The sequence below is a fragment of the Eubalaena glacialis genome, chromosome 13 (genome assembly GCF_028564815.1).
Source record: "Eubalaena glacialis isolate mEubGla1 chromosome 13, mEubGla1.1.hap2.+ XY, whole genome shotgun sequence".
Taxonomy (NCBI): Eukaryota; Metazoa; Chordata; class Mammalia; order Artiodactyla; family Balaenidae; genus Eubalaena; species Eubalaena glacialis.
The window spans coordinates 23,853,791-23,866,114 of NC_083728.1; the positions used below are offsets into that span (position 1 = coordinate 23,853,791).

Consider the following 12,324-nt stretch of genomic DNA (forward strand, 5'->3'; position numbering starts at 1 on the left):
TCACAGAACTAGAACAAATAATCCTAAAATTTATATGGAACCATAAAAGACCCAGAATTGCCAAAGTAATCCTGAGGAAAAAGAACAAAGCAGGAGGGACTTCCCTGGTGGCGCAGTGGTTAAGAATCCACCTGCCAATGCAGGGGACAAGGGTTCAAGCCCTGGTCTGGGAAGATCCCACCTGCCGCGCAGCAACTAAGCCCATGTGCCACAACTACTGAGCCTGCACTCTACAGCCCGTGAGCCACAACTACTGAAGCCCGCCCGTGCTCCGCAACAAGAGAAGCCACTGCAATGAGAAGCCCGCACGCCGCAACGAAGACTCAATGCAGCCAAAAATAAATAAATAAATAAATAAATAAATTTATTTAAAAAAAAAAGAACAAAGCAGGAGGCATAACCCTCCCAGATTTCAGACAATACTATGAAGCTACAGTAATCAAAACTGCATGATATTGGCAAAAAAACAGACATATGGATCAATGGAACAGAACAGAGAGCCCAGAATTACACCCACACACCTATGGTCAATTAATCTTCGACAAAGGAGGCAAGAATATGCAATGGGGAAAAGACAGTCTCTTCAGCAAGTGGTGCTGGGAAAGCTGGACAGCTGCACGTAAACCAATGAGGTTAGAACACACCCTCACACCATACACAAAAATAAACTCAAAATGGCTTAAAGACTTAAATATATGACAGGACAACACAAAATTCCTAGAAGAGAACATAGGCAAAACATTCTGACATAAATCATACCAACGTTTTCTTAGGTCAGTCTCACAAGGCAATAGAAATAAAATCAAAAGTAAACAAATGGAACCTAATCAAACTTACAAGCTTTTTTTTTTTTTTCAAACTTACAAGCTTTTGCACAGCAAAGGAAACCATAAACAAAACAAAAAGACAACCTACGGACTGGGAGAAAATATTTGCAAATGATGTAACCAACAAGGGCTTAATTTCCAAAATACACAAACAGCTCATACAACTCAATAACGAAAAAAACAAAACAACCCAATCAAAAAATGGGCAGAAGACCTAAATAGACATTTCTCCAAAAAGACATATAGATGGCAAATAGGCACATGAAAAGATGCTCATCATCGGTAAATATTAGAGAAATGCAAATCAATACTACAATGAGGTACCACCTCACACCGGTCAGAATGGCCATCATTAAAAAGTCTGCAGGGGCTTCCCTGGTGGTGCAGTGGTTGAGAATCTGCCTACCAATGCAGGGGACATGGGTTCGAGCCCTGGTCTGGGAAGATCCCACATGCCGCGGAGCAGCTGGGCCCGTGAGCCACAATTACTGAGCTTGCGCATCTGGAGCCTGTGCTCCGCAACAAGAGAGGCCGCAATGGTGAGAGGCCCGCGCACCGCGATGAAGAGTGGCCCCCACTTGCCACAACTAGAGAAAGCCCTCGCACAGAAATGAGGACCCAACTCAGCCATAAATAAATAAATAAATAAATAAATAATTTTTTAAAAATGTCTGCAAATAACAAATGCTGGAGAGGGTGTGGAAAAAAGAGAACCCTCCTACACTGTTGGTAGGAATGTAAATTGGTGCAGCCACTATGGAAAACAGTACAGAAGTTCCTCAAAAAACTAAAAATACAGTTGCCATATGATCCAGCAATCCCACTCCTGGGCATATATCCGGAAAAAACTGTAATTAAGAAACGATACATGCACCCCTATGTTCACAGCAGCACTATTTACGTTAGCCAAGACATGGAAGCAATCTAAATGTCCATCGACAGATGAGTGGATAAGGAAGATGTGGTACATATATACAATGGAATATTACTCAGCCATAAAAAGAATGAAATATTGCCATTTACAGCAACATGGATGCAACTAGAGATTATCATACTAAGTGAAGTAAGTCAGAAAGAGAAAGACAAATACCACATGATATCACTTATATGTGGAATCTAAAATATGACACAAATGAACTTATCTATGAAACAGAAACAGACTCACAGACATAGAAAACAGATTTGTGGTTGCCAAAGGGGAGAGGGGGTGGGGGAGGGATGGAATGGGAGTTTGGGATCAGCAGATGCAAACTATTATATATAGAATGGATAAACAACAAGGTCCTACTGTATAGCACAGGGAACGATACTCAATATCCTATAATAAACCATAATGGAAAAGAATATGAAAAAGAATATGTATATATGTATATATAACTGAATCATTTTCTGTACAGCAGAAATTAACACAACATTGTAAATCAACTATACTTCAATAAAATAAATTTTTTAAAATGCATGTGGTTTTGGTTCATGGGTGTTTTTACCATGTAAATGCTATCAAATGCTATATCTGACCACACAGCTTGCTTTTTCACTCCCAACTATGTGCCTTAGAGCCCTTCCCATGTCAGCACACGTGACCTGACTTTATTCATTTTAACTTCTGCACCATATTCCACTGTCTGGACAAACCTGTTTGCCAATGTTTTCTCAAAACTTTTTTATTTGGCTCCAGCTCTAAACGAATTGTCCAAATTGGTTTAAAAGAAACATTTCCAACCACGAGGCCATGATTTTTTTTATAACTTTCATGCACACTTGGATGATTTTACAATTTTTAGAACCATTTCAAAGCACTTTTTATTGCTTTTTAAGTTACTGTGTATTTTTGTTTTAATATTCCAGTTCATGCTCAGCCTGCAATACTTTCTTGCCCACTTCGCTATGTTTCACCATTTTTTTCCAATTACTTGTTTCTTTTCCTTTTAAGTGGCTTTTACTTAGTATAGTTTTTACTGCTCCACGACATTATTTTGCAGTCAGAACTGAAGCTCTGGCCAAAAGTACAATATATGCGGCCTCAGTGTGTGCTCAGAGCCAAGGCAGAGGCTCAGAATCAGCAGCAGCTCAAACATTACAGGCACCGAGTGTGGGCTTATAAGCATATCATTCAAAGGTCTCCAAATTCAGAAATCATTACCAAACACACTGATCAGTCTTTCATTTCAGTCACTTTGTCATTCTGACCAGTTTATTTGGGTTCTAAATATTTTTGACTAAATCAGCTGCTACTATCACCCCATCCTCTGAGGCCAGCCACATCGGGCAGGGCTAACTTCCTTCCTGGTGTCCCTAGAGGCCCAATGTCCAGGGACCAGCACAAAGAGGAGAGGCACCAGTGGGCAAGACCAGGGGATGGGGGCTGTATTGGTCTAAAGCTCTCAGCCCTTTCGGGAATGAAGTTTAGACCCTGCTGCTGCCACCTTGGCCCCAAGCTGACCTCAGGGATTAGAGCAGGGCTAATGAGGCCAAGGCCTCAGGTCTGATCTATTCCAGGGATATCTGTTTTATCTCCCAAGGCCAGAGTCGGTATCTTGACCTTGGCCCATTGCCTGGCAAATGGCAGAGATTAAGGAGGGACCCAATGGGAGACAGAGGATGGCTTAGTAGCTCCCTCTCTTGCTGTAGGAATAACTCCAAGCCACATCCTATGGTTGGTGGGTGTTTAGGGCCCAGCACACTGGATGACACAGCCCCAGGATATTGTAAAGTAAGACTATCTCTTTGGAAGGGGCTTAGATAAAGAGAAAGGCCCCTCCCTGTTTTGGATTTCAGAGGCAGGCTGAGCCCCATGCAAGCTCTCATCCTGAGAGATGCTTTGCACCCCCTTCTAATCTTTAAGCCTTGTTATCTACTGGCACTGAGGCACAAGGCCTGCACTTACAATCCACGTTCACCCCAGCAGCCTGGGCTTGCCTCCCTGGGGTGGTCACATGCCTCATTTGACCCCCACACGCCTGCCATGTGCACAGAGTAGCACACAGGACCAAACTCCCACTTGCAAAGGCATCTGTGTTCTAATCCCTCCTATCCCCAAAGTTAAAACCTGGCGGTCCAGCCAGCACATCAGTCTTCAGACATGTCTGGTTTATCCTACCCAGAGATGGCCCACACCATGCTTTTTAAGAGTTTAAATTAGTTGCCAATATTTAAAAAGTGTGGTTTTTACTCTCAAATCTCTAGCTTCACTCCAACTATCAGGCCTGATTCCCACATGGCAGTGACTGCCCGAGCAGAACAGCAACTGTTTTAAGTGGCATCTGTCCTCTTGAATTCACACTGAGCCCCACTGTTCCCCGTGACACCTCCCCCTCTGAAGTCAAGGGTCAGTTGCCATCGACCACTGTTTGCATCACTTTCTCTTGCACTGAGTTGGTTTCCCTTGTTGATGCTGTCTGCCTGGCCTCAGTAAGCATCTGGGTTTGCACCTGCCATCATGTACCCATATACCACCTTGTGTCACCCAGGGCTCTGTGTCCATCCCCCTCCACCACCACCCCTCCCCAGCCCTCACCTTGTGATGTCTTCTGTCAGCTGGGCAGGGTCAGGGGGGTAGAACTTGACTGTGAAGGCAAAATTCCAGGGGCTGCCTGAGAGGAGAAGATGGGGGAAGAGATCAGAGAGGCCCCATCTCCCCCGTGGGTGGCCCAGATGCACCATGCCATGGGCAATTTTTCAGTCTTCCCATAACAATCATCTTAGGACAATCCAATAAGAGACCCTGGCACATTATTCCCACTTGACAGATGAGGAGACTGAGGCCCAGATTAACAGACTTGTGAACTAGCAGTGGGAAGGAAGGTAGAAAGAAAGAAAACAATGGTGCATGCCAGGCATGCTGTTAATTACTATACAAACATTGCTTCATTAAACCTCACAACATCCCTGTTAGTAAGTCCTATGATTAAACCCATTTTGTAAATGAGGACGGTGAGGCCCAGGCAGTAAAGTGGCCAGTCCAAGGTCACAAGCTAGGAAGTGGCAATGCTGAGGTTCAGACCCAGGCCACCTGGATCCAGAGCCCATGCTCTTCCCTCTACACCAAAGTCTGTGCCCCAGGACATTAATGGGAAGATAATTAATCTAGAAAATACCACATTAAACAGGTTTCCTAACTTTGGACTTCTCAGAGCCCTCACTCTGCTACTGTGCATTGCACCTCTTGAAGGGGGACATGCATTCAAGAGTTTCCAAAATCCATTTGACCTGTTGCATCCATTTGTCACAGGGCATCCTTCCAGATTAAAGTTTCTCAGAAAACATGTTGCAAAACTCTGCCCTATACGATGTTGACTCCATCTCAGATGGCAGAATTGGATTATAAACAAGACCCAAAAGCAAATACAATGGGCTAAAAGTAACAAAGAACATTTCACAGGGGTAAATGTTAACCTCCACGTTTAGATATGAAAAATCAATGGTACACATTTACAAGGTAGAGAAAAATAAACGCTGAGGTTTCAGCTGGAAACAAGCTCTGCAAACCAAGAAGAGGGATGACCACTTAAGAAGAGGGGGGAGGGAGGAGGCCTTGATGAAAGGCCATAATCCAAAACAATGGTCAGACCACCCCTGGGACATTTTGGGCTCCATGCTCTAAAGGGACCTCTGACAAAGTGAGAAAGAGAGGCCCATCCAGAGCAGGGCTGTGGACATGAAGGGCTGGAGGCCATGCCATCACTACCATCCTTGTCCCTGTGGGCATCACCATCTTCACCATACAGCTGTCATGTCTCCAACACTTACTAAGTGCTGGTCGCTTGGCTTGCTAAGAACTTTACACGTGTTTTTGGAATTTAATCTTTATAGTGATCCTGAGGTAGACTTTCCTTTTAATAGATGAAGGTTTTGAGAGGTTAAGTCATTCTCCCAGGATCACCCAGCTAGTCAGCGATAGAAAACAGGTCTAGCCTCTGATCATATGACTCCACAACCTAGGCTCCTGACTGCAGCTGACTCCTTGGAAACAGCAGCCTCAAGGGGAAACAACCCCTGTCTCAAGAATAATAATGGGGGAGTTCCCTGGTGGCCTAGTTGTTAAGATTCCGGGCTTTCACCGCCATGGCCAGGGTTCAATCCCTGGCTGGGGAGCTGAGATCCCACAAGCCGCACAGCACAGCCAAGAAAAAAAGAGAGCGAGAGAATAATGGTAATAATTAATAATAATAATAATGGCTAATACAAACTGGGTGTTACTATGGGCAGGCACCTTTTAGGTGTTGAACACCTAATAACTCATTTAATCCTCACAACAACCCTAAAGATAAGGGTTACCCCCACTTTACAGATGATGAGGCACAGAGCAATTAAATAACACGAGAAGTAGTGATGGAGTCAGGATTCAAATCCAGGCAGTCTACTTCCCGCGTCTGTCCTTTTAACCGTCACACCAGATTGCCTCCTACTATGTGAAGCACCTACTATGTGCTGGCTGTTGTCCACACTCACATCACTGAACCTTCATCCCCACCTAGTGAGGCAGTAATCACTAATCCACTTGCTAGGGAGATGCGGGAATCCAGAGAGGTGGAGGAATTGCCCCCAGTGCCCTAGGTGATGGGCACTGAGATTTGGGAGGAAATATACCCAACTCTGAAGGCCAGGACATAAGGACTCAGGTGCCACCTTCAGAAGGCTGGAGTTGTCACAAATCAAGAAAGTGGGTAAAAAATTGCTCTGTGGGGGCCCCAGAAGCCAGAACTGGGGTGAATGGGTAGAAACTGCAGGGGTAGGAACAGAGACTGTGGCTTTACTAAATAAAGGAGGAAGCCCTGCTCCTTCATAACCCGAGGGGATCACTTCTTGCCCTGGGGAGGGAGCCGAGACCCAAAGATTCTGTCAGCAGCTTCTCTTTTCTAAGGTCCTGGTCCTCCTCAAACACTCTCAGCCACTGTGTGCGTTCTGATTCTTTCAGGCATGAGAGCCAGGCCTCCCAGCTGGGCTGGGGTTCCTGGGGACAGCATAAAGGCCAGGCCTAGGACCCTGTTGGCCCCAGAGAAGAGGGCTCTGTCCGTGAGCCTGCCTCTTTATCTCCAACTGACAGGAGGCTACAGGAAGCATCCCTCAAGCCCCCTCCTGCACAGTCAGCTGGCATCCCTAAGGCCCAGCTGCCTGCTGTCACGGCAACAGGCTTGGCTATAGCTTTCCAGCCAGGGGCCCAGGAAGCCCAAGCACAGCCAAGGGGAGGAGCCCCCAGTGGAGGCACCGCTGCCTCTAGGCTCCAAGTCCCCACTCACTGCATGCCCCCTGGCTGAGGCCACCTACCTCCCCCTTCTGGTGTTTGAAGGCTGCCCCGCCCCTCCCAACATGCCTTTTTTCCTCTGGGCCAGAAAAGACAGGTTTTTGGCCTGCTCATCTGTCTTCGACCCAGGCCTTGAAAAGAGTGCAGGATGGTGCTGGGAGGCCAGGGCACAAGACCTGGCATGGCCCATACCTCACTCTGTGATCTTGGGTAAATAACTGCCTCTTTCTGGGCCTCAGTCATCCATCACTAAACACAGGACACATTCACTCCTCTCAGTTGGCAGTGGCCTAGAGTACTGTGGGGACAAGGAATCTGAGCTGAGTCAAAGGTCACTGATCACTGAAGCCCGCACTGGCCCTGGACAGAAGGGTGGCTGTTTTGAGGCCATCGGTTTGTCCCCTTGTCCTAGATGACTCTGCAGGTCCCTGACATCCTGAAGGCAGCTGTGGTCCCTCTGCTAACCTGCTGGGTGACTCCAGACGGTCATTCCTCTTGTCCAGGCCTCAGGCTCCTCATCTATAAAACAATACCCTGCCTTCCCCAAGATCTGCCACACACAGCAAACGAACTCATGGGTCCGAACGCACTTCCCAAAGGAGGAAGAAGCAGCACAGCTAGGGCCCTCAAGGCCTGACGCTCCCCCTCCACCCTTCCACTACCAGTTCCAACCACAGCAAGCCACTCACTCCGGATCTGCTTCTTGATTTCCTTGGAGGGGTCCAGCCAGTTCTGTAGGAGAAGATAGAGTTCTTTAGAGGGAGATGGAGGAGTGCACTTGGGTAGGGCTAGGAGAGAGAAACGTCCCGAAATGGTCTGCCAACAGCCCCTTAGCTGGGAACAGCCTTCCTTGGCTGAGCTGTCTGGGTCCCTTCCCCTGGGACTGGGAGGTGAGGGAATGAGGCCTGGCTTCACTCAGGGTTTGGGACCCGGGGCCCTGGGCCTGGCATTGCTTGGAGGCAGCACGGTGAACGGGTAATGCAGCTGCAGTGGGATTGGTGGGAAGAAGGAAACTCAGGCAGGAGCTTCCCAAGGGTGGGGAAGAGGGGCTGGGGGTGAGTGCCTCAGCTCCCACAGGAAGCCATGCCACGGCTCTCCAGATACCCATCTGAGGCTGACTTGCAGGCCCCCAAGGAAGGACAGGGGCACAGGGGAGACAGAGAACTGAGGATGGACAGGGCAGGCTGAACCCTGGAGGCGTGCAGACAGAAGGTACCTAATGAAGAGCTGAGGGCTGATGGAAGCCATGGGACGTGGCCAGGCCAATGGGGGCCTAAGGGAAGAGACCCCCCCCCAACCAAGGCAGGCCTTCCAGCCAGCCCCGCTCCCCAGCCCAGGTACCTTCTGGCTGTCGGCATCACAGAAGGTCAGGCCAAAGTAGTCCTTCTCCAGGAGGTTGAGGTGCTCACAGACCAGGTCAAACAGCACCTGGCCCCGGCCGTGTTTCTGAAGAGAAGAGCAGAGCTGCCGTGAGGCCGGAACACACCTCAGGGTGGGGCGGGGAGATGCCCCAGGCTCCACCAGGAAGACGTGAAAACCCGCAAGAGGTTTCCAGCATCTGGGGAGGATCTCAGCACTCCTGCCACCCACCTGGCTCTGCTCTCCAAGTCCTAAGGAATCCTGGGGGGACACTAATGCCTAGACCACCAACTGCCTTCTTCCAAGCCCTCCTGGGGTCCTCCTAGAACTCAGACCTGCTTGGGGGAAAGCCAGAGTGGGGTGGGGGAGTGACTGATTTTTCCTTCCTGTACAGTGATTAGGAGAAACAGGCTAAGTTGGACCCAAGGAGCAGAAAGCCAAAAGTCTGAGTTTTGAGTGTGAGAGGAAGAGACAAGCCACCTGACATGTGAGGGACATGGGCAGGGGAGGAGGGGAGAGCCTGGGAATCAGGGTCACAGAGTGACTCTCCTCCCCTGGCCCCTCCCCTTACACTAAGGGAGCATCACCTCTACCCAGGCAGCAAGTGAGGTTCCACGGGGGCTCACAGAGCCTAAATCAGCCTCAGTTGCAAGCAGCACCGTTCGAGACACCTTCTCCCCCCAACTCCCATCAGCAAGGCGTGGTACCTCTCTGAACACCATCTGGGCCTGAGGATTCAGAAGGACAAAGCCCAGAACCTGGCTGGGTACCCCAAACCCACAGGGGTGAGGATAAGCGTCAATAAAGAGATCACGGGGCAGGGGGCGTGTGAAGCAGTCACTACCCAAAGAGGCAGCGGACTCCAGGTGAGGTCCCTGCAAGGTCTGGCTAGGCCACCGGGGACTGGCGCCAGGCCTGACTGTGGGGAGTAGCTGGAAAACCAAGGGATTCCTGAGCCTGGAGGAGACCTTCAGAGAGAGTGGCCTCGGCCAAACCCTTACACTCTTCTAGGGCAGCTGAAACAGCACCTTGGGGCCACCATGGGCAGGAGCAAAGAGGGAGAAGATATCCCTTTGTTTTGCCCAGGAGTAGGCAAGGTGTCCACCCTGCAACCTTTCTATGGAAGAAATAAACGTTAAAAAAAAAAAAAACCCAACCCGGCAAAGACGACAGAGCCAGCCTCCCAGGCCTCAGAAGTCGGTCCCTTAAGACCAGGGATCGGGGGAGAAAGGGAGGTGGGTCCTGTCACTCTCAGCAGTAAGGCCACCCTCTGGACTCTTCCATACACGTGGACAGGCCAGGAATGGTGCCTGGACCGGGGCAGAACCTCGAAGGGGGCGAGTGAGAGCTCAGAATTTGGGTGGGAGTTCCAGCCCGTACAGGAAAGGGAGATGCTACATGTGGGGCCAGGAGGGCTGACCCCAGAGAGGAGATGTCTGCCCAGCCACCCACTGTGGGCCAGAGCCATGCCACAGGGTGTCTCCAGAGCCTGGGGGGGGAGGGTCCTTCCAATGGGCCACCTCCCTATGCCTGGGGGACACCTCACCACGGAAGCCTCGAGTGACCAGTTTGTCCTGGTGCCCTGGATAGGGTGCTTCACAGGGAGAACCCTTCTCCACACCCGTTATATACATGAAAATGATTCTGGTTGAAACCTCAGCATCTGCTGGGCGAGATGAAAGAGCCCAGGTCCTACCAGGCTACAGATCAGCCCTGAAACGGTGACTCCTTGCCAAGGTACAGCCACCCTGAGAAGCCTTTTCCTGGCACCAGCCCTGTGCCTCGCCTAACACTATCTGCAATCAGAAGAGCCCTCTGCGGGCCTCGGTGCCACCATCTGTGCACAGGAGGGCTGGCCGGGTCATCTCCCCAGGACGCGGCAGTCGGTCCAGGCCTCCATGAAGAGTGGATGCCCTCTGGCTTGGCCCAGGCTGAATGCACACAGAGGCCTGCCCTGGCTCTGAGGACGGTCGACCAGGGACAGGGCCTGTGGTGCTCCCTACCTCCACCTCACACTCATACTCAGAGGCATCGAGCAGAGTGACTCGGCAGACGGCACTCTTGTATTTCTTGGCAATCTTCTGGGGCGATTTCTGGGCCTTGCTGGGCGTGGTCCTCTCTGACAGGCCATCGGCCTCCCCGTAGTCCTTCTCCTCCATGTCTAGGCTCTGCAGGTCCAACCAAGGGAAGGGTTTAGTCAGCGAGCTAGAAACCATAGCCTTTCATCCAAATGAGATGCAATAAGGATGCAGCTGGGGCTCAGACAGACCCCAAAATGAGAGCCACTGCCCTCTAAGCCCCCCCACCAGGTGACCACGGTCTATGGTGGGTGTGTGCAGGAAGAGAGCCAGAGCTTCTGCGTACAATTGGGTGGGCTCATACGAGGGGTCCACTGCTCCCCTGCAGGTGGGAGCATCCCACAAAAACCACACCCAGAGGCCAGAGGTGTCCTATCTGCCTAGAACAGTGCATGAGTGATCAGGACATGGTCTCCTCCTTCTCAGTCTGTCACTGGGTCTAGCATGAGGCTGGGACTGATCTAGTGGAGGAAAGGGAGGTCAGAGCCCTGCCCACTAGTCCTAACTCTGTCACTGATACCCTCAGTGACCTTGGCCAAGTCCCTGCCCTCTCTGGTCCAGTTGTGAATTAGGGGAGGTGTGAATTCAATGGCTAGATGAACCCCCAAGTCCCCTGTCTCTTTTTAGGGTGATGAATTTTGCTCTGCAGTCACCCTGGGCTTGCCCCGCTAGAATGGACAGCCTTGGGGGATAGGAAAATAAGGTTGAAAGAACACCGATTTTCAAAATCAGATCTAGATTTGACTTGCACTTCTGTCACTTTATTGCAATGTGACTTTGGGTAACTCACTTCATCCTGCTGAGGCTCTGTTTCCCCAAGTGTAAAATGGGGAAATCAATAGTTACCTTCTTAGGTCTCAGAGAATTAATTATAAAAATGAACACTATGCCCCCTGCACAGTGCTTGGCATGTAATGGGTCAATAATACATCTCAGTTTCCTTCTTTCCTCCCTCCTGGAGGACGGGCTGGGCAGGAAGAGGGATCCCGTGCTCTCAGGCACACACCTGTTCAGCAGGCCGAGCGTCCTGATGGGGCGGATGCTTCTCATTGGAGTTGGCCTCGGGATGGCCGTGGCCTGCGGGGGTCACAGGGGTGGTAGCTGCGGCGGCTGCCTCAGGCTGCTGCGGGGCCTCCTCCTGAGCCTTCTTCACCTCAGAATCTGGGCCTGTCTCTGTTGTCATGGTGACCAGCACGCCTGCATTGGCACGAAGGAGAGAGCATGTGATGGGGGAGAGGGGCAGCAATGGTGCGACAGAACGGTGTGACGGGGACAGGAACCACACATGCAGAGAGACAGATGGACAAAGAGCCACGGAAAGAAGGAGGAGGAGGGAGGGAGAGACAGAGGAAGTGAGGATGGGGACAGAGTCATGAGAAGCGAGGGGGCAGTGGCAACAGCCGAGGTCACAGACCCCCACCCACCCTTGTGCCCGTATAGCTCCTCAGGGACTCCAAGCTCTCGGCCCAGGTCTGGAATCAGGGCCCTTCCTAAGGGCGAGCAGAGTCTCTCCAGGCGGCCCCGCTCTGCCAAGAGCACCAGGGACAGTCAGTGACCACCTCCAGTCAGGCCCTTGGCCAGGCTGTCTCTCCCACTACAGCACCTGGCACACGGTAGCCCCTCAATCAATGTTGGATAAATGGAACTCAACCCAAAGAGCCCTGTGCTCCCGGCCTTTCCAGCCCTGACATCGGACAAGGCTCTTCATGCCCCAAGCCTCAATAATTCCTGCCCCCTGACTTCACAGGGATGTTGTCAGGATGTACTTAAAGGGATAACGCAGGAAGGTACTCTTAAAAAACGCATAGCCCTGATG

General features: G+C 50.6%; 2 protein-coding genes across 10 annotated transcripts in view; both read right to left on the minus strand.

The window, feature by feature from the left end:
• The window catches only part of EPB41L1 (erythrocyte membrane protein band 4.1 like 1), a 91,376-nt gene that overhangs the window by 44,149 nt on the left and 34,903 nt on the right, over positions 1–12,324 (minus strand). For all 9 annotated transcript variants that reach the window (XM_061210160.1, XM_061210163.1, XM_061210164.1 and 6 more), the window contains exons 3-7: positions 11,515–11,705; positions 10,434–10,598; positions 8,413–8,517; positions 7,761–7,803; positions 4,345–4,420 (exon numbers count right to left, since the gene is read on the minus strand). In XM_061210160.1, the coding sequence (XP_061066143.1) occupies positions 4,345–4,420; positions 7,761–7,803; positions 8,413–8,517; positions 10,434–10,598; positions 11,515–11,705 (580 nt within the window). The remainder of the gene's footprint in view (positions 1–4,344; positions 4,421–7,760; positions 7,804–8,412; positions 8,518–10,433; positions 10,599–11,514; positions 11,706–12,324) is intronic.
• Positions 11,616–12,324, minus strand: part of CNBD2 (cyclic nucleotide binding domain containing 2) — a 177,973-nt gene continuing 177,264 nt past the window's right edge. The window contains exon 14 of the mRNA XM_061210171.1: positions 11,616–11,705. Coding sequence (XP_061066154.1) covers positions 11,663–11,705 — 43 coding nt within the window. The 3' untranslated portion in view covers positions 11,616–11,662. The remainder of the gene's footprint in view (positions 11,706–12,324) is intronic.